Raw genomic sequence first — 22576 nt, 5'->3', positions numbered from 1 at the left:
TGTGTGTGTGTGTGTGTGTGTGTGTGTGTGTGTGTGTGTGTGTGTGTGTGTGTGTGTGTGTGCGTGTGCGCACATAAATTTTATTAAATTCAATTTTACTACCTAAAGACACGTAAAAATTACCTCAATTCGTATTTGTGATATAATTTTCGACTGCTTCGAAAAATAATATTAAAATAATTAAACAATCAAATATTCTTTTTATTTTGTTAATTAAAATGTCCGTAATAATTAAGGATTTAATTATTTTGCTTATTTATAAAGGATTCTTCACATGCCTATTATTTTCTAACAACTGGAAACTTAAATTCACTGAGATTGCATCAGTTTCGATCCTCGGTTACACAGAGAGATTCGGAATTTATAAATCTTTATACTTGTGTTTTTCAGAAAATTATACGTGAGTTCTGAAATTTTACAAGTAGCATCAGGAACTGAAAAGTCAAGCCAGGCAGAGCAATAGCTCGATATGATTAAAGCGTCTTCTCTACTACGAGTAACGAAGAATATTACAGGAAAAATTAAATCGAATCGTGATCGTTGCCATTATAATAATGGATTTCACTGGCCGTATTTCACAAGAACAGTATTGAATATCAGCCGCTAAAATTTAGCTATATACTGTACAGATTATCGCACAGATTACGTCGTCATTGAAGACTATACGAGATTCACGAAAAAGATGCAGGGGAAATGCGAAATATGAAATAACGTGTTACGAACTAAAATGCATCAGGTTTTGTATTGCCGAGATAAAAAAGGACATATAAACGCATTCTTCCTCTATCTGATATTAATTATAGCGCGGGTAGAAGAGGCACTTTCTCTTTTGAATATCGTATTTTGAATATCTATCTCTTATTTATATATTAATAAATTTCAGAATACCGGATGTTTTTCTTTTTTAATTTTTCAACTAATTTGATTCATTGCTAAATAACATAGCATACAATGAAGATATATAAATGAAGATATATAAATGAAAATCAGCAAACATATTTCATAAAAATGCTCAATTTTTAATAAATTAAAAACTGCGTCTTATACATTATTTCATGTTGAAATGTTTACGTGTGATCAAATAAACATATTGCTAATTAAACGAAAAGAAATTAAAAACACATATTACGTTTTTAAAAAAATCTAAAATGCTGTACATTTTTAGAGTATTTTCCTCTTTTACCCGGGAAGAAATATAGAAATACAGTAAGCGACAAGACATTTGTACATCATGACGAAATGAATACTTCCATGTATGCATCTCCACATAGTTCGAGTCCTTTTGTGAAACTTGAGATTGACAGGCGAAGCGAAACAGAACATTCTGCAGGAAGCATGAATTGAATTCGTGCATAGAGGAAAGTATATACGCGACATAAACGGTCTAGTGGAACGCACTGCTTCGCTTTAGCGTTTATAAAATAGAAGACAATTATTATCGGCAGAGAGCTTTGTAATCAGTCAGTATTCATAAAGTAAAGGAGTTTGCATGATACTAACATTACTCTTGTTACCACTGCTCTCATCCTGTTTGCAAAGACCCTATTCGCAATATAGATATTCTTTCTTTTCATAATTGTACATTATGTATACAGGCATTCGCATTAGCGACGTAAACAAATTTATAACAAACAGAAATTCATTATAATATCAGTATTGTGAAGCGCAATGGAATAAGACAAGATGCATATAAATACAAATTTTCATAAGTAAATCGCATATTGGATATGCTGTTAGGTTTTGTTGGTTTATATGTACATTTGTTTCTACAAAAGTATATATAAATTTTTTATAACATTTACAAATATAGTTTTATCGTATGCTGTCAAAATTCAGTTATCTTAACAATAACGATAAAAAGAGAAAATATTCTGAAATTTTATATAAAAATTTCAAATTAGATGAAACATAAAATCCTAAAACGTATATGCATGCAATATTGTCTTATCTCAATTAGCGCCCGCATAAATTATATATTTCAAGAATCTAGTGATCAACTCTTAATTATCTACAATATATAGACCCCCTCTAATTCAATTTACATTTATTTCAATGCGGTCCCTCGTTATGTGCATCTGCTGATGAGTATTTCTAACCGGCTCATATATATTGAGGTAGACGTAAAATATTAATTAAGTAGCCATTTCTGTCCTGTTGCGACTTCATGAGTTTGTTGGCAAGAATTTACAGTGACCAGTGTGTGCGATATATAAAAGTACACACGGATAACTGAGTCAAGGCAATGAGTCCTAATTTTAAACCAAACACGATACCGAGTCCGCCAATATTTTCACAGCGCATTACGAATAGATCCCACGACTCTTGAAATATATTCATAGATAAATTAAATGACGAGTACGAAGAATGCGACACGAATGTGTGTAAAATAATGTATATATAAAGTACTATGAAAAATTTCTTTTTAATTTAAGTTCTTTCATCACTAATTAAAAACACGATTTAACAAGTGTACAACTACAAATGGTCAGCCGATGTATTGAGAGTGTTACGTTAGGAAGCACGCGCGCGGCCGTTTTTTTTTCTTTATGTGGAAATCAGCGGAATGTTGCAAGATCTTCTTCTCTAACAAATCCGGATTTTGCGACACTTCGCTCGCTGCATTCGAGAGGCGACTTTCCTTGAGGCGACTTCCGCAATATTGTCAAATCACCATTTGTAAAGGGTATATAACAATCTTTTCGAAACGTTTTCAGTTTCGTAACATTACCCACGCGGAGACACGCTTGTAGCATACGTATGATTAATATAACAATGTATGTTACAATTTATTTCTGTAATTCATATTATATCAAACAGTTTTCTAGTGTGTATATATGTATGTGTACGCGCTCTTGAAACGACGCACTTTGCTCTTCGTATGCAAATTGAGTCGCTGAATTATGATTTTCAGTACGGAAATAACACCTGACGTTTACAAGTGTTTTCGGCTTCCTATCACACTCTCGATTTACGATTGCGACTGGGCGGTAGGACCGGGGTGAAAGTTGTGGGAATATTACAGATAAAACAATAAAAAACGCGATCACTTTTTGATTTGCAGCCACGGATGCTTCAGGCACTCAGCTGCGGTAGCTCGCATGCTCGGATTGAACTCGAGCATCGGTATTAGGAACTCTGCGAACTCGCGTGCTTCGCTCGGCGTCCACTCATATTTCTCTGTTAATACTTCGTATAGACCCCATGGTTTCAATCCAGTAATATGCTTTAATTCTCCCTTTCTGTTGAAGTATATCCTTGAGTTCTTCCCCGAAAGAGCGATACGTCTCGGTATTTCTCCCAGCAATTCAATAATATGAGCCAAATGATCTTCATCTCTGAAATGTTAATAAAAATAGATTCAATACTTCAACTTTTACAAGCTTTATATAATTGTAATTGAATCTTATAATCGTTACCTGCAGTAGTCTTTGCCATTGTGCGGTTCAAAAAGATAATCACCAGTCGCCAATTCAAACGCCATGCAAGCGGTCGACCATATATCGGCAGAGGTGTCATATCCAGAACCTAATAGAACCTCGAGCGACCTATACTGACGAGTTTGAATATCGTCCGTGAATTTTTTATGAACCCAGCATGCGTTCCCGAGATCTGCTATCTTCACTTCTATTTCACAGTCCATTATAGCAGGATCCAGAGGAGACATGGATGCTCGTTTCAATTGCTTACTTTCCGGTGGATTTAATGATCTACGACCTAACAAGCAAGATAATGGATGATATAGAAAACTGCATTAAGAAATAAAAAGAAAGCTCGTTAATTGATAATAGCAATTACTTTTACCTTCGCTACATTCGTCAGTGTCATCGGGATCAGGTGATAATACACCTTCGCCACAGCTTTTCTCCACATCGCACAAAGTGACGTTGTCCATCTTTTCAGATTGTTCAGGCGATGGATTCTGTATCTTTTCACCACCCGCTAAACCATCTACTCCATTCATGTGTAAGGAAGCTGCGGATGGATCTGAGATATCTGGAGAACCTTTGCTCTCCGTATTATCCTCTACGCTCTCTGTATTGAGATCTTGGTCTAGACTATTCGTTTCAATTTCTCCATTTTCTCTCATGCTATTTGCAAGTTTAATTTGTTCCTCTAATTCCTCGATTTGCTCCATCTGTTTCTTTAAGAGTTCGTTCTGGCGCTTGGCTTTCTTCTTTAATTTCTTCTTCTTGTTCTTGGACATTTTGGAATTTGGTATCGGTTCTTGAAACTCCTTCGGCGCGGTAGAAATCAAAGATACTGGTAATTTCGCTCCCATAGAATGCAATTCTGTCGCTTCACAAGCTAATTTTCGTATGTAAGTCTCATCGACGCATACAAGAACATTCTCAGGTTTAATGTCTGTATGAATAATTTTACCTGAAAGATAATTCAACATATACTATAAAGCCGTAGACTTATTGAAAAATCACAATTATGATTTTTGAACGATTTTCTTTCCATTTCAGATTTATGATATTATTAAAATTATTGCGTAAAGCTAAATATGTAAATTTCAATGCTATCAACTGATGACTTAAACATTCATCTTACATTTATTATGAAGATAGTCGAGACCTTCAAGAACTTGTCTGATGACACGTTTAACGTTATTTCTTGGAATTCCTCTGTAGTTCGACTTGATAATCAATTTAAGAAGATTATGTCCAAGCACTTCAAATACCATGCAAACATGCAGGCCGTTAATGCCGCTGATCTTGAAGTCATTGAGCAATTGGACGGTCTTATTGCGCTTAGGATCGGTGGGATCCGTATCGCGCACATCTTTTAATAATTTAATTTCATCCAATGCAGTCTCAGTGAAATGGGATGCGGATTTCACTATTTTAAGCGCCACAAAACGTTTATCCTGCAGCATAGTGTCAAAACGTCCCGTGTTTATGTAGGTGAAAGAATATTGATTACTGTATCCTGGAAGCGTACCTGCAAGTCCCAGCAGAGCCATACAGTAGAGAAGTGACCCCAGCCGAGCTTACGAGTGACGTGATAGCGATTTAAAAAGAGATCTCCTATCTTGACAGGATGGTATCCGCCTTTACAGTAGTCACTGCTATCCTCCTGCTCTTCATCCTCAGTACTGAATGCATCATCGTCCTCTATCGTTTCATTGCTGGAACTATGACATGGTACCAATCTACGACAGATTCATCGATCATAAATGATAAGTTATTATAACTAACGCGACACTTGCAACAATCGATTCTTCCTCGTGAGCGAGTAAAAGAGCGAGTAAAATTAAGCGAGAAAATGATTGACTTCAACAACTAAATGTAATCAACTAAGTTTCACATTGCCTATCTCTATGATGATACTCCCATGTAGCAAGTGCAATTATCAAATAATTCAGAAACATGATTATCAAAGATTATAAACCAATATTTTCGACATTGCTAAGATTCTATTATGACTATTGCTAAGATTCTGATTAGCACAAAAATTACATGAATGATTATTTATATTTTTTAATTCTCTATCTATAATTACTAGAGATGATTGCCCACAAAATTATTATCTTACGTCATTATCTTACATTAATCATTGTTATCCACAATTTTGTTTCCCGACAATTCCGATGTTTATATAATCATCCATTTATCGATATCTCAGCAACAAGGGATCCGAATAACGGAATGGAGTCGAACTTGAAACAGAACGCAGCAATTTAACAAGCCGGTGATTTCGACGGTTAACTGTCACCGTCAAATACACGCGCGTGTACGTCGTAATGGTGACAGTAACGTGAGATACGCGTATCAGTGTAACATCGTGTCGTCGCAATGCTTGGTGCACCGGTAAGCGATATAATGTAACGAGTCTGGATGAGTCTTTGTGCCGCCGGTTGTGGCCGACTGTTCGTCAGGCAATCGGACATGTCGGGGTTACCTGGTCCCGTTGTCGCTGTTATAAGCGCGCTGCGGGGGTCCGTCCGAAGCATACTCGTAGGTGGTGGTAGTGGTGGCGGTGGTTGTGGTGGCGGTGGTTGCGGCAGTAGCCGCTACCTGACTGGCACGCGGCCCTTTGGAGCTCTGCGCGTCCTGCTCGCTCTGGGAATTGGCTTTGCCCTTGCGCTTGCTGGGCTTGTGCCGCTTCTTCTTAGCCTGGATTGCGAGTACTCGCCTGTTGACGTCGGTTTTGGCGCTCATTCCACCGACCAACTGGACTCCCGCGCCAAACTCGATCACCGGTGCTCCGTTCGTCACCGCCGCCGCCGCCGCCGCCGCCGCCGCCGCCGCCGCCGCCTCCGCCTGCTCCGTCGTCGTCGTCGTTGTCCTCGTCACCGCCGCTGCCGCCGCTGTCGCCGCCGCTGCTGCTGCTGCTGCTGCTGCTGTTGCTGTCGCTGTCTGCTATCCCTTTTCCAACGTTCTCTCTGTACGCACCGCACGCACGCAGAGGCACGCACGACCCACACTTCCGCCCGTTCCGGGCCGCTCCTTCGTGTTCTCCTTGCTACTCGTTACTGCTACTGCTGTTATCTGTTAGTGCTGTTGCTGTTGGCTCGCCCTCGCGCACCGATATATCGCGGTTACACTCGCGCCGACCGCGATTCGATTCGATTCGGCTCGGCTCAGCTCAGCTCAATTCGCCTCCGTTTGTCGTCTTGTCTCTTTTCTCACGATCTTCTCTCTCTCTCTCTCTCTCTCTCTCTCTCTCTCTTTCTGTTCGTTCTGCAGCTTCACGCGCGCGGCTCGCTGCGTGCGATTTGCTAAGAGGAATCTCGCTTTTCTTCTCTCTCTCTCTCTCTCTCTCTCTCTCTCTTTCTCTCTTTCTCTCCTCTTCCGTTTCTGAAATTCTATTTAGCTCATCTCTCGTAGCCGCGCACTTCGCTCGGCCGTTGTTTATTGAGTATGGCCGTCTTCGCTGGTCTTCACTTCTGATGTGTCGTATTAACGCACGTACGCACGCACGCACGTACCGTCCGATCGTTCTTAATATTCTTATACGTACGCGCGTCTACATATTTATAACCGAGCAGGTGTCGTCGTGCTTCGTCCGCTGGCAGATCGTCGACGCCACACACTTTACCCAACTTGTATCGTCGCCCGTCACGTTTACCACTGTCGTTGCCGTTGTGTTGTCGGTCGACATTTACTAATACAACATATTACGCTCAGCTGCCTCGGCTGTACGCCGTGCACACGCGATTCGCGAATGCCTAGCAAACACAACGAGCGATCCGCCTCCTCTCACCTGCGATGATTCCCTCTGGTCGGTGCGGCCCGCAGTGGCGACTTTAGTCGCCGGTCTCGGATTCTACGTTTCTACGTAATCTACGTCAGATCGTCAATCGAGCGCCCGCGATTACGCTTCTCTACCTCCGCACCGTGGCGGTCCGTGGCAGCAGACGACTGACGAGACGATCGCGCACCTAGGTGACCTGGGTCTTGGCTGCGAACGCGCCGTTTCCTCCCTTTTCTACGTTTCATTCATTCGTCCTTCGCGTCCTCCTTACTTGTTTCACGCCGGGGAGAGTAAGTTGAAGATACTGTTTTACCTAGGAGGACTTTCCACAAAAATAGGAGGACTCCTGTTTTTTTTTTTTTTTTTTGGAGGATCAGGATGTGATGACGTCTGCGTTGCGTCGCGTCACGGCGATTGCGCGTCCCGCAGGTCCCGCTGACTCGGACAACAGTATTTGAGAAACAAATTATTGGATTAGTGGCGCTCACGCGGTTGATATCGAGCGTGCCGCAAAGTTACGCAAACACACCCGAATATTTAATTAGCTATAAATACGTTGACCATATTTTCTTAAAGAAAATAAAGAACAAGTCTGAAAATTTTAGGATTTTGTGTTCCTATATGTTTTCAAACCAGTTTGTGACTGTCAAGAATCTGTGCATTATAAAATTTTATTGCACAATATAATCAAATTGAAATAACGCACAATTTGTTGATAGTTTGAAACTGTTCGATTGTATTAGAACGAACTCTTGATCTGAAATAAAAGGTTCGAAATAATAAAAAAATGTAGATAATAAACAATTGTAGTTTGAATAAATTTAATTTAAAAAATTAAGAAATATAAAAAATTAACAAAAATAAATTGTATTTATAAGTATGAAACTGTAAAATATTTTCCGTAAAAATTTGATTATTAATATAATATTATATAGACATTTTATTATATAGACAACGCAAGAATTTTCCGTAATTTCAAAATAAAGGGTAGTATAAAGGACAATATTGGAGAATAAAAAAAGGACAAAATTAAAATGAGTTTTGAAAAAACAAATAAATCTAAAGGACAGCTATCTAAAATAAAGGATTGTTCTTTATAATAAAGGACGTATGGTCACCGTAGCTATAAATTAAGTATAAATTGCAGTCAAATGATTAGCGAATTGTGCGCAAGGAACGGCCCATTTGCTTTGGGCTGATCCTTTTTTTAAGAAAGATTTGAAATAAAAAATGGATTATACTGACAAATATTCTAAATTAAATACTAACTTAATATTTACATACGATAAATAATTATAAAATAAAAAAGTAATAAATAGTTAATAATTCTTTTGTACCAAATAAAAAAAAATATATATATAATTAGTAAACTTTTAGCTAGAATTATTCAAACAAACATATTTACTGAAGTTTAGTACATTTTCTCTTAATGTTTGAATACCGATTTGAAGATAAGAAGTACAGCAGCATCTTGTATCTCGTCATAATGATTAACAAATAACATTCGAGTGCTATGAAAAGTTCGAAAGATCTAATCCATAAACACATAGCCATAATCAGTTTTTTTATTCCATCTTAATCCTTCGTAGTCCAACGTTTTTCTTACTGCTTTTCTAGTCCAGCTGGATCATTGCCTATTTATGATTTTCAAAGGGTTTTTGAACACTAAAAACTGAACGAATTCTGGTACACTCTTTCAACATTCAAGAATATGATTTTACAATAATACAATTTTAGTGACCCGAAATATTAATTTTTTTTACGTAATTTTACGTAATCTATTTGGATTATTAATATTCAGATATTAATATTTAGTAGTTTTCCAGACAACAAAGTCCAAACTCAAGACATAAGATAAAATGTTAAAATGTTTTTAAAATGTTTTATGTTTCGTTTTCGAACATACGTGTTGTCTGAGTCACTTTCATGTTTTATCTATAGCATTCTGTTATGTCAAGCTTCACTCAAAAACAAACTCGTTTTTATAAATTTGCTATTATTTCTTTTATATGAAAATTAATAGTGCTTTCTCAGTTTCTATTTTTAATTATATATATAAAAATTTTTTAAACAATATTGTATTATTTGCGTGAGCTTCTTACTGTGAATATAATTGTTTTTAATAATAACATGCAATATTTATTTCTATACAAAAATTAATGATACAGTATTAGATATCTGGCATATATACAGATAAAGAGATTGTTAGTGATCAAATATTTCATAAATTTGCACTAATTGAATTAAATTTTAACATTTCGATAATGCTTAATTATGTTTGTATTATATATATGTTTACAATCAATTATTGTGATTACATTTTATTATAAAGCATATATGAATTTTATTTATATTAAATATGTTTTATTAAATATATTTTGAAACATGTTATTTTACATCAATATCAAATATATAAAACAATTGAATTATAAACGAAAAACAAACATTTTAGAAAAACTTTAATGGATATAAAATTCAATTTAATAGTGTTTATTAATATTAAACCCTTAACAAAAAGTTTATTGAATTGCAATAAAATAAATGATCGCTTCAAAATAAATGTTCTATTTCAGTTTTTTTTCTGAGACAATCATAAAAATTTGCTTGAATAATCTTAACTGGTTTTTTTTTTTAATGCTTTCTACAATATAAAATGATATACATGTTCGTAAATTTTTTGTATTAAATTGTTTTTTACAAAAATTTACAAAATTTGCAATGTTATATTTCACAAGGCTATACTTTATACTTTCAATTTATGAAATAGAAAGAAATGTAATATATGTAATTTCTTCATATTTTTAATTTTGTTTCATTACTATATTCGATTTTATGATATAGATTAATTTTATCGATCAATTTTATTGATCAAATTCGACCTTTACTTTAGGATCCCCTATTAAGGTACATTTTCACGAGCCGCTCAAATACTGTTTCAGTGATGTTTCACAAAAAGTGACGCTTAATAATTCGTCAGTTTGGACCACGTGATCCTTTTGAATGGCTCATGAAAATGTATCTTTATGTTCCGGACTCCGGCCTTAATTCCATCATGCTTGAACTGTGATCAGATTAAAAATTAATGATTCACTTGATGCTACAAATGCTTCGAAGCATTTTTTAATTGATCAATTAATAAAATTCTTTCGATTGATCAATCAAATGCTTCAAAGCATTTGTAACGCCAAGTGGACTGATCCTGAGATTGGATTTTAACCAGTCAGAAGAAAGAAAACCAATCTTAAGTTTAGTTAACTTTACTTTGATTGGTTAAATTCTAATCTAATCTCGATTTCTCTAGTTTGATCGCGATTTTAGGAATATTTAGGAATCTCAGAGATTTCTTTTTATCTTAACTTCTTGCACGGTTCATTTTTTCTCTTTTTCTCTCCAACATGAAGAGAAAAAGAGACCTTTAATTAAAAAGAACGTACCTATTATTCCATCTTTGTTATTCATGGACTGCAAAGTAAGATAGAATGATATTTGTATCGACTTGTGTTACTAAATAGAAGGCAATCTTAGGTTTGTTTTTGCACTCTCTATTCGGAGTCGGAAACAATTGGAGGCTTATCATTTTCATAAATATTCTACGTGTTGTTAACCGTATATTATATATATAACTGTATATTATATATGCATGCGAGAAGTAGCGACTGATATTCGTTTCAGAAACACAAAACGGTAAGTTTGCAAAATCTTTGGATATTTTATTATTGTTTTTGTTACTGAACGCAAAGCAAATTTGGGAGATAATTTTGGGAGATAACTTTCGTCGTCATTCAATTATTATCGTCATGTGACACAAAACCTCTCTAGCTCTAGGCTCATTGTTGTTAATTACATACATTACAAATAGATTATCTACACTGTATATAAAAATGAGAAAGGATTGATAGGAAAAATGATTGAAATGGATGTATTTGCGAAATGATACTATTGTAGTTCTGCTATTTAGTTCCAAAGTATCCTTCGCTGACCTGTTTTGTATACTATTTACTTTAGGCATTTTTTTTATTTTGAAAATACATTTGTTATTTTTGTCGATGCATTTATAATCCTTTAGATAGATGCTCTATTAACAGCATTCTTAATAAATGTATTGGTTTTTATATAAGAATTATGTATGCTGTTGCAGGTAGCAATGGGTACGTTGGAACTAAAGCAAAGTCTGACCGGGCATAGAGGCAGAGTGTGGAGTGTTTGTTGGCATCCCAAGGGTGCGAATCTAGGGTCTTGTGGGGAAGACAAGACGATTATAATATGGGGACTGGAGGGACCCAAGTGGGTTACGAAAATGATCCTTACCGAAGGACATTCCAGAACCATTAGAGAACTGGCTTGGTCCCCCTGTGGTAATTATATCGCGTCGGCGAGTTTTGATGCCACTATTGCGGTGTGGGACAAAAAGTCGGGACAGTTTGAATGCAATGTGACGTTAGAAGGACACGAGAACGAAGTTAAAAGCGTTAGTTGGTCAATCTCTGGTCAGTTACTCGCCACATGTAGTCGAGACAAATCTGTATGGGTATGGGAAATAAATGACGATGAATACGAATGTGATGCCGTTATTAATGCTCATACTCAAGATGTAAAGAAGGTATGTTGTAAATTTATCTATTGGAAATCATTTAAATATATATATATATATATACATATATATATATATATATATATTTATTTATTTTAAAAATTTTTTACTTATTCTAGGGCAGAGCAGAGCTTTTTTATCCATTTCTCGCGATGTTTATGTTTTGAACAGCACATGTTGATAATTATTTACATGTTGTGCTTGCACTCTCATGGAGTAATCATGATTGTATAATGTACAGCACATCATTGTAAAGAGTTTGTTTGCTATCGTAAATTTTCGTATTATTTTCAAATTGAAACTGATGGAATAACTCTGCTCTGCCTTATCAATTTATAATGGATATTTCATTTAAAGTAAGGATATATGCCTTGAAATAAAAGTTTACTTTTATTTTAGGTGAGATGGCATCCACACGAAGAAATTCTAGCTTCTGCTAGTTACGACAACACAGTGAAGATATTTAAAGAAAATGCAGCTGATAGTGATTGGTCGTGCACTGCAACTTTGTCCTCTCACACGTCTACGGTATGGAGTCTTTCATGGGATAAGATTGGCAATCGAATAGCAACCTGTAGCGATGATAAAACGGTGAAGATATGGCGGGAATATAAACCTGGAAACGATATGGGCATCGCTACACCGAACAACGAGTCTGTCTGGAAGTGTATCAGCACATTATCGGGATATCATACGAGAACTATTTACGATATCGATTGGTGCAAGACCACAGGTTTATTGGTGACCGCGTGCGGCGATGATATCATTAGGATATTTAAAGAGGATAGCGACTGTGATCCACATCAACCGAGTTTTACAATGATCTGCTCGATAAACAGTGCACACGCTCAAGATGTTAACTGTGTTCAGTGGAATCCCACAATTCCTGGACAACTCGCGTCTGCGAGCGACGATAGTACAGTGAAAATATGGTTTTATAATGAATAAATATATGTCTATGTAAAATATGTAATTCTGTTTACTTTATTTATACCATTCTTACTTAAAAATGGAATTAAAAAAATTGATGAGTAATAAATAATAGACATTCATTCACAAAATGATTTATCGTTTCCTCAAAATAGTGAGAACGGAACGTTTTCATCTAATTTTTACTTTTCTGAATTTCACAACATTTAATGTAACAAAATTTGTAATATTATATAAAATAACGAATAGTTTTATTTATTTATTTTTTTTCTTGAAAAGATCGAATCGAAAGGTTTTTTATTTTCAATATCTTAAAAAGTTAATATAGTTTAAAAAGTCAATATCTTAATAGTTTTATTAATATTTATAATTTGATTTTAATTTTGGGATGAATAACTAATAAGTTTAAATATCTGGATGCTACAATATATTATGTAATATCTTTAATAGCCTTGTGATCGAAACATGTCATCTACAGTTATTTTTATTTTAGGGCTGCATATAAATGCTGAAGCGTTTGTACAACGTGGGATTATCTTGCGAGAATTTTTACTTCCGATACAAATATATTAAACAGTATAAAACAATACGCACGATGAGTAATGCTACAGGAAATAAAGTCGGCATACCTTTAAAAGATGTTGTGAGTGCAATGAATAAATTTGCGGATACATCGCTCGCAGCTTCTTGGGACAATGTTGGATTACTAGTTGAACCTACAGAATCAAAAATTGTATCGCATATTTTATTAACGAATGATTTAACCGAAGATGTTATGGATGAAGCCATTAAATTAAAAACCGATTTAATTGTTACGTATCATCCGTTAATATTTGTTCCGTTGAAATCTATTACAACTAAATCTTGGAAGGTATGGTAAAGTTGTGTGATATGATCTTTATCAAAATGTTATCGCAATCTAATTTTCTTTACACATAATAGGAACGAATAATAGCAAGGTGTCTAGAAAATAAGATTGCTGTCTTCTCTCCGCATAGCAGTTTTGATTCTGTGAAAGGTGGTGTAAACGATTGGCTAGCAGAAGCTTTTGGTAAGAAAAAAATTCATTATTATACTTTCATCGTTAAAGCATTAATATTTTACTATATATAAAAATTACATTTTAAGAACTCGAAAGTAGTAAGCCGATTCAACCAAATGAAGATAACGCGATTTATGGTTTTGGAAGATTATGTACCTTGAAGAACCGGATATCCGTTGATGAAGCAGTAAATTTAGTGAAGCAACGAACTGATTTGAAGCATGTAAGATTAGCACGTGCACGAGATACAGGTGAGATCTTAACAAAAATAATTTATTGCTGGAAAAAGAAATTAAGCTTGATGGATACATAAATATAATTATTATATATTTTACATTATCATTATTATATTTTAGATGGTTACATTAATACCGTTGCATTATGTGCTGGAGCAGGTGTGTCAATATTGAAAGGAATATCTGCAGACTTATATCTCACGGGAGAAATGTTGCATCACGATGTATTGGATGCTGTACATCAGGGTAGTCATGTTATACTAACAAATCATTCTGATTCAGAACGTGGTTTTTTAAAAATATATGCTTCGATATTAAAACGAAATTTGCAACAACCTGTCGAAGTGTATGTCTCTGAAAGTGATAAGGATCCATTACAAACCGTGTAAGCTGTTATAAAAAACATTCACTATATCTCTTATCACAGCAATCGTATTTAATAGCGATTGTACAGTTTATTATATGGAAGAGGGAAACTTTAATGTTTTGGAAATAAAGATCTTTCTTTTTCTTTTTATTCAGCAACGTACTTTACTCTAATAGAATTTTAATTTTGAGATTTACTGTAATGTTCTTTTAGTATCGATCATTAAAAGATTGTACAAACAAGATTTAACCAAGGAAATATCGATTATTTCATTCTTTTTTTTCTTCTTCCTCTTGAATTCGCTAACAAGTCTTAATTCCTGGAATTAGATACTGCATACTGCAAAATATTCTGTATATACATATTAACAATTAGCAGATCGTTTATCACGATTCAAATGCATTTTTAATTTTGATTTTCTCACATACAACTTTGTAGTTTTATTTCTAAAATAAAAAAAAATATTAATAAGTCTATAAAATTATTTTTCGAATATAATATCGTTTATACTCAAAGAATGAAATGATATACGATACATATGATTTAATCATAATTGATTTATTTGCACGACAATAACAAATAGATATTACTTAATAGAAACTCATTAAATCAAAAAGTAGTCGACAGTCGACAGTCTCAAATTATCTACATAATTTCGGCCACGCATGATATACACGTCCTAATTTTGTAGAACGATTATGATATACAAGTATGAATCCTGAACAAGATATAAATCTGAAACCATTTGTTTAACTTGTTAAGTAATTAAAATTTTCAAGACGCACAATCTAACATTAATCCTAGATATTTATCTACATAAAGTACATACTGAAGTCCCGGGACTCTATCTATATTTGTTACCGTAACTCCAGCAAAAATGGATATTTCAATTAAATTTTTTTTTCAATCGATGAATCGATCAAGGAATAAGCCCATAATTTATAAAAATCGATAGAATGAAGGAGTTCCAAGAGATATGGATTGAAAAAAAAGAAAAAGGAAATAATATTGAAAAAATCTCGATGGATAGACTCCAATGTGTATATCTAGGATTAACTTAAGTTGTTTTGGTTTTTTTTTGAATAAATATTAAAATCAATCTTCATAATAAGCTTTTTTGTGTAATGTAATATATTAAAAGTAATACATTAAATATATAAAGTAAAGTATATTACATCAATGTTCGTACAGTAAATAAGGATTGAAACTTTTAAAAACCTTGAGTGTTTATAATCTGAGCAATAGGTATCAACTATTGTAATGATAGTATTTTTTATAATTATCGTCATCATTTACAAGTCTGTAACAATCATTCGAAGAAATATAGATCCTCGTCAAATAAATTGGTTTCAATATCAAATAAAACGCCAATGATTGATAAATCGAATCAACGAATAGAAATTTAATGTAATTATGATATAACATTTGATGGTTATTGAAGCGCATTCTTTCATCTGAGTGCGTCAAATTTATCGGAATTCTTTTTGTATTGAGGACGATTATTCGTTAAAGAACAATTTTCTCTCAAAAACTTATACATTTATGCGGATGATTCCAGCCATACCCAATGTGACACGCTCATTCATACATCATCGAATATTTTCATTTTAGCGGCTTTACAGTATATTATATATATATATATTTTTTTTTATACGTGGTTTTTTCTTCCCTCACAACATAATAATAGATTTTAACATGCATCTCTCTATGTTAAAATCTAAATTATTCTTGTAACAGTAACATGTACGTAGTTTTTTTTTGGCAAGCGCAACGTATTGTCTTGTAAAACGTGGTGAAGCAAAATAGATGTAACGTTACGTATTGTTCGGATCTGAGCTTTCCAAATTAAGTAATCAGCAAATATTTTCACAAATGTATTCGATTTTCGTTACCCTGTCTTCGCCTTAAATCGCACAATACTTTAGCATTAACACAAATTTCGTCTTTTTTTTTATTTCTTCCCACGAGACCGTTTTGTCGCTTTTGTCTTCAGTTCGTCGCTTTCAAAGTTTTGTTTTTATATTTCTTTTAGTACATTACGATGCTTTTCCGTTCCAAGGTACGATTCTCTCTCGCCCATTTATATTCGCCTATAGACTTTCGCAAAGTACGCTTATTGACGTAGACAATACGTAGGTGACGTTGTGCAGTTCATAAAGGATATCTAATAATTCTCGCGCAAGGTATAAAGATTAATTTGATTGACGACTATGTTACTTATATAAAGGCTATCTTTCAATAGAAATAAAATTTAATAACAATAAATTATAGTAAATAACAATAGTAATAGCGTTTAATAACAATTATTCAAACAACAATTGTACAATATAAATCATGTTATCGCGCTGAAAGACTCTCGAACTTGTATAGTTTATTTTATCGATTGTTTATTCATACGAGTTGCGTAGAGTGTTGCGTGAGAGGAAAAATCAAACGGTTGAAGTGCGACAGAAAAATTGAAAGGAATATATCTAACTAACGTTTACGATGGTCCAGCTCTACTTCTAATATGGATGATTCAAGAAGGTCAAAAGCGTCGTCGAGATCATTACAAAAGGTAAATTGGCTAATCTGAGCTGTCCGCCGTGCTGCATCGCAGCTGGATGTTCCCCTGTAAAGCGAAAGATTAATATTCTCCTTTTTCTTCTTTCTTTTTCTTAACGGAGAGCCGAGTGTGGCTTCGCGAGATATTATTTATTTTCTCGCAATATACTGGATAATCGAGGCTGAATAGCGCATAAAGATCGCTATTAGGTACATTAAGCCGTCATACAGACGTTGTAACAACGTAACAGCAGGTGCGTTATAAGATTAAGAAGTATACATACCATTAAGTACATGTACTAAGACTGTCTTTGTATTAGCATTACTGGGATGGCAGGTGTATTGTCCGCTGTCTGCCGGTTGAGCACGTTGAATTAAAAGGTATGACGTCGTAACCTCGCCCTTCTCCGTGATAACCGATACCCCGCCTCTCGGACTGTCATAATTGATCACCTGTCACATGCAGGTTCCGGAAAAAAATGTTATTCTAATTAAATCTCTTCCTGTAACGCTTATACAATAGTGTTCGACAAACCGACGAAGAGATCAATTAATGGATGATTAATTAATCTTCCGTCGGAAAAAAAAGCTCAATCGGTGAACATCGGTGATCGGTGATGCTTCATAGAAGAGAGGAACGAAAAAAAAAGTAGCAGAATCCTTTTCGTTTGGAACGTAAATGCGAGAGACGTAAGATAAATCTTCAATTCCGTTATTCGCCATATGAAAGATTTTATGGAATTAATTTCGTGTTTAGTAGTGTCTCGTAAACGCATCGGGATACAATTGCAGTTTAGAGTTATTAGTATTTTATCGAGAAACTTTTTCTTCTCTTTTAATTTACTTAAATAAACGTACGCTTTTTTTTATACGTAGCCAGTGGCGTGTGTTATCGTGTTTATGTTTTTTTTTTGTATTTCGTACGCGGATTAAAAACGATAGCTTTCCTTCCGGCTCGATCGTGTTTCCCAGTTTGTAAACTGGTGGGAGTCTAGTTTTGAAAACTTTTGGTGAAACCGATATAGCAGTTATCAGTTTATGTCTGTATTCCGCTGAAACTCATAATGTTTCAAAGCTGAACTTACAACACTTCCAAAATAAACGAATCGTATGTCACTCTGTTGCAGAATGAATTTCAAAAACTTTCGGAGAGATGCACACGGCGGAGAAGTACTACAAATCCGAAAATACAACTACAATTCAGGATATGTCGTTAGTTTTATACTAAATGTTGTTTTTGCGTTATTTTCTTTCTCACAGTTTGAGTATCGTTTCCGCGTTTCGGTATATGACAATTTCTTTATCCGCTCCTATTGTCGTTTTAATTTCTGTCCACATCACTTATTCATTCTGCCTCTTAAATTTAAGCAACAGCTTTTTATTCTTCTCACGTCCGTATAGAAATGGATTTTGATTGAATCATGCTGCATGCTTATTACATTTTGCGACGAATCCTGTATTATCCGCAACAGCATGTATTCACGTAATGCATATTTATCGAGAATCTACAATAGATTGCCACTTGCGACTTCAATATTAAACAAATAGTGATTCATGTATCCATTCGGATTCGCGGAAAATGTAATATGCGAATATCTCTAAAACGATTCGAGATATCAAAAATTCTGTCTAGTGTCGCATATTTCATGTAAAAATTTCAAAGATAGTGTTGTGCATTCCCTATATCAGAGACCGAAAACGAAAAATATTTCATTTGCTTTTAGTCAGGACGAAAGCAAAATATTTTATTTGCGTTTTCCTTTGCCATACAAATCAGATATAGCCCGAGTGAATTTTTTCTGAATCAAAATGAAAAGTCAATTATGAAATAAGCCCTCTATATTTAATGAAGTTTCGATATAAGCGGAATTAATAACTGTTCAAATAATTATTTTAAGTATCAATGTATGTACACATTCCTGTATTCTATCAGTATTCATATGCAAATATATATATATACATATGCATGTTTTTAATGCTATTATTTGTAAATTATATGTAAATACATTTTATTATTGTTTCGTCGGAATAACTGAAGAAGCATTTTTTTAAACAGCTTTTCGCATTTAGAGATTTTTTGAATCTCTTAAAAATATTTAGAAACGAGAAACAGCAGCACATATAACTTCCATTAAACTTTTATTTAATGAAAGTTTAGTGTTTAACACATAATATTAACATATTCTCATTTCATAAACTGATCCAACATACATCAGCATTTACATGCCGTTACTACGGTTACATGCCGTCAGCGAATTCCAATGTAACAATGGCACGACGGCTAAATGCTGTTGGTGGGCCACAAAATGTCTAAAATTCTGAAAGTGCAAAATATCAAATTGGTAATACTTAGTAATTGACATTAATATTCATGTTTTTAGCTCTCGAATATAATGTTTATTTTCCTATTTCAGCATGCGTGATTCTGTTAACACAATATCTTTTTTTTTATCCGTGCGGTATACGGTTATAATTATTATTTTCAATGAATAAATATTTTATAGTATCTACAAAAAAATAAACGTGAATTTAATCTCCTACACGAATTTGTTTTCGTTACAAAATATGCTCTCTTTTAGAAGATTATTTCGAAAAATTCGTACAATATTTTATTTTATTCCACAATAATCTATGTGCCTATAGAATTTTTAAGACCTGATAAACTCCAGTATGATATTTTCGAAACTGAAATGTTTGTCTGAAACTGAAAGAATCTGAAGTCAAATAATAATTCAAATTAAAGTTTTTTTTTTTTTTCTGTGATGTAACTTTTTTAAAGCGATCTTATGTAAGTTTTTATAATGAGGATACACAAAACGGATTATACTGTGTATAATACTGATTGCTTGGATCGATAGGGAGGAAGAGGAGATTGCTGTGAGCGGAAACTCGCAATTGAACACCACTATTCCGCAGGTTACCGCGGTAATTTTATTTCCTTGTGAATTATCAAGATTTCATTGCACTTTGACACGTATATGTATACGTATTTTAATTTTATTCGCAATTATAACATATTATATAATGGCAAACATCATGCATGTAATTACGCATAAAGTTAACACACACTAATGTCCAAAATCAATTGTACCAACGAGACGGCGGTAGCATGATTGCGCGTTTACCGATATTTATGCTACATACTGCATATCTCAACATGCATAATTCTCCCAACGAACGGCAAGGTTAACTAGGTCATGGAAGGAATGCGTGCGACGAGACAGACGGAAAATATGGGGCTAGTAGGAAATACTGCATGTCAAATTTTTCACTCGAAGCTACGGAATATCGAGGCAGGATTGGCTAGCACGGATGCAGTAGTGTCGGGACGGGATAGAAAGCGAATGATGAGACGGAACAAGTATGAACAGAAATCTCCACGCATACGCGACACGGAAGCTTATGGGATCGAGGACGACAGAACAGATAGATCTTTGGAAAAAAAGAAAGTCAAATTCAGGAAGATAGACTAAGAAATAAAGTGACAGACGGTTGGAAAAAGATTTGGACCCGCATGGATTGCAAAAATCGGATTGCGAAAAGAAAATCCTCAAATGAGAGAAAAAGGTGAAAGAGAAAAGATAGCCAGTGAAAGGATGGAAAATAAATCCATTCGTGTGCGGAAGAAAAGACTAAAAGAAACTTCAAGGAACGTAAAAACGAGAGCAGATAAAAATAATCAGGTTTATAAAATATTAATTATATGTAGATAAATATTAATAATAATATAAGTGAATAATTTACTTATATTATAAAATAAATAATATTAAACAAGCCACGTGGTAAACGTCAAGAACTGAATAAGAGAATTGGCAACAAACTATAATAATTAAATTATAGGCTACACGTTTATCTCAGAACTGTGCTGTAAATTGCGAAGAAATGTCGACCAAGTGAACTGAGAAAAGGTAATAACGAGAAATGAAGATACAGTGCGTAATATTGGCTAGTAACATTACGAAACTGGAAGATATCGCGAGAACGACGAGAGAGTTAATGCGATGAACTGTCGGTGGAGTTCGAAAGTAAGAATATATAAGACCTAAGTAGAGAAGCCCGCGAGGTACAGAGACAGAAACATGGTCGTGGAAATAGATGTTGTATGATGCGACCAGGGTTGGCAAAGCATACTAGAAAAAACTTTACGTTGCAAAGGGAAAAGGATGAAAGGTGGGGGATAAGAGGAGATAGGTTTTGAAGTTGAGAAATGAGACGGAGTTTCCGCGGTGTTCGTACATTTAAAAATTCAACAAGGAGAAACGCTTCGAACAGGTAATATTAAAATTAAAAGTTTTTCCTCCTCCTCCTCTGTCTCTTTCTCTTCAGCAAACTTAGAATCTTAGATTTAAAAACTTGCTTAAAACGGGTCGCATGATAAAGTGAGAACGGAGTAGATCGAGTGTGAGCGTAAGTTGAATGGGAGAAGACAAAGAATTATGGTAGAGCGAAGAGAACAGTGGATTTAAGTTACCGTCTTTTACGCGATGTGTCCTAGTTGGGGATGACGATCGAAAATTAATTTGCTGAAACTCCTTCTCTTTCTTACTTTCATTTTCATCAAATGAATCTATTTTCATAACTTGATAGTAACGTACCTCATGATCGTGAGTCCAGTAAATAACCAAGGGTGGCTCAGGACTATGTCGCACGACGCAGGTCAAATTCATAGTGCTATCCTTGTTTATGTACATTTCTGGTTCTCCGATGATTATCGTCACTGGCTCTATGAATAAGAACCAGAGAATATAACATGTAACATAAAATATTAATCCCTTCAGATCTTATAATATACATGTATCAAATTTGAAGACATTAGTTAGTTGAAATTATTTAATTCCATTAACATCATGAGATCTGATAAACATAATACATGTACATGTTGAAAAAATAATCAAAATTTAAAAAAAATTAATTATTTATGAATTATTTATTAAAGCGCCCTTGGATTAAAAAAAATTTTTTTTAACAAGCTCCGATAAAATTAAGTCTGAAGGGATTAAAAATCACATTATCAATCATTAAAAAAAAATTAGATCCAAATAATATGTAGAAATTTAATATCAATCGAGTCGATAAATCATTAACTATTTTAACTATTTTAATTACATCTATTTTTATTTTAATTTAATTAATAATTAATACTAGCTTTTATTAATAAGAAGATTCAATCGGATATCTTGTATGGAAATTCAATATTAATGTAATTAATATTAATGTTTAATATTAATAATTCATAAGTTTGTATTAATATTAACATTTATAAAACACATCGTTACATCAACGGATGGAATTAGACATGGATGGAATTTATAAACACGGCTTGTAAATCTGCGACGGAAATTCAGTCAGCATTTAAATCCTAAATTTAGTTTGAATTTAGATCATATAGAGATTTATATTATAAATTAAAGAACACTATCCTCAAATTATATATGTTTATAGATATATAATTTTTATCCTTCGCGAAAAACGTGCATGCGTGTACGCGCGCGCGCGCGCGTGTGTGCGTGTGTGTGTGTGTGTGTGTGTGTGTGTGTGTGTGTGTGTGTGTGTGTGTGTGTGTGTGTAGAGAGTAGTACGTTACGTTAGTTAGACTAATTGTTGTTGTAGTAGTAGTAGACGTAACTAAACTAAGTAGTAACGTAAACTTAAACTTCTCTATTGTT

At 34.2% G+C, this 22576-nt stretch overlaps 4 protein-coding genes across 4 annotated transcripts in view; 2 read left to right on the top strand and 2 right to left on the bottom strand.

Moving 5' to 3' along the window:
* Positions 1-3043: 3043 nt before the first annotated feature.
* Positions 3044-6164, bottom strand: LOC105619388 (SRSF protein kinase 3). Its single transcript, XM_012200909.1, has 6 exons — positions 5905-6164; positions 4945-5155; positions 4555-4870; positions 3802-4380; positions 3417-3714; positions 3044-3335 (listed from the first exon to the last, which is right to left on the bottom strand). Exons 1-6 carry the CDS (start codon positions 6162-6164, stop codon positions 3044-3046), a joined length of 1956 nt encoding a protein of 651 aa, XP_012056299.1.
* Positions 6165-11344: 5180 nt separating this feature from the next.
* LOC105619386 (probable cytosolic iron-sulfur protein assembly protein Ciao1) lies at positions 11345-12739 on the top strand. Its single transcript, XM_012200906.1, has 2 exons — positions 11345-11800; positions 12191-12739. The coding sequence occupies exons 1-2, from the start codon at positions 11345-11347 to the stop codon at positions 12737-12739; spliced, it is 1005 nt and encodes a 334-aa protein (XP_012056296.1).
* A 487-nt stretch (positions 12740-13226) lies between these two features.
* Positions 13227-14388, top strand: LOC105619385 (putative GTP cyclohydrolase 1 type 2 NIF3L1). Its single transcript, XM_012200905.1, has 4 exons — positions 13227-13592; positions 13664-13772; positions 13850-14014; positions 14120-14388. The coding sequence occupies exons 1-4, from the start codon at positions 13227-13229 to the stop codon at positions 14386-14388; spliced, it is 909 nt and encodes a 302-aa protein (XP_012056295.1).
* Positions 14389-16870: 2482 nt separating this feature from the next.
* The window catches only part of LOC105619383 (hemicentin-2), a 17166-nt gene continuing 11460 nt past the window's right edge, over positions 16871-22576 (bottom strand). Inside the window, exons 4-6 of the mRNA XM_012200904.1 lie at positions 21506-21633; positions 17195-17363; positions 16871-16977 (exon numbers count right to left, since the gene is read on the bottom strand). Coding sequence (XP_012056294.1) covers positions 16871-16977; positions 17195-17363; positions 21506-21633 — 404 coding nt within the window. The remainder of the gene's footprint in view (positions 16978-17194; positions 17364-21505; positions 21634-22576) is intronic.

This window comes from Atta cephalotes (genome assembly GCF_000143395.1).
Source record: "Atta cephalotes unplaced genomic scaffold scaffold00021, whole genome shotgun sequence".
NCBI classification, from domain to species: Eukaryota; Metazoa; Arthropoda; class Insecta; order Hymenoptera; family Formicidae; genus Atta; species Atta cephalotes.
Note: the sequence above shows the minus strand (reverse complement) of the source record. Positions and strands in the feature narration are given on the sequence as shown.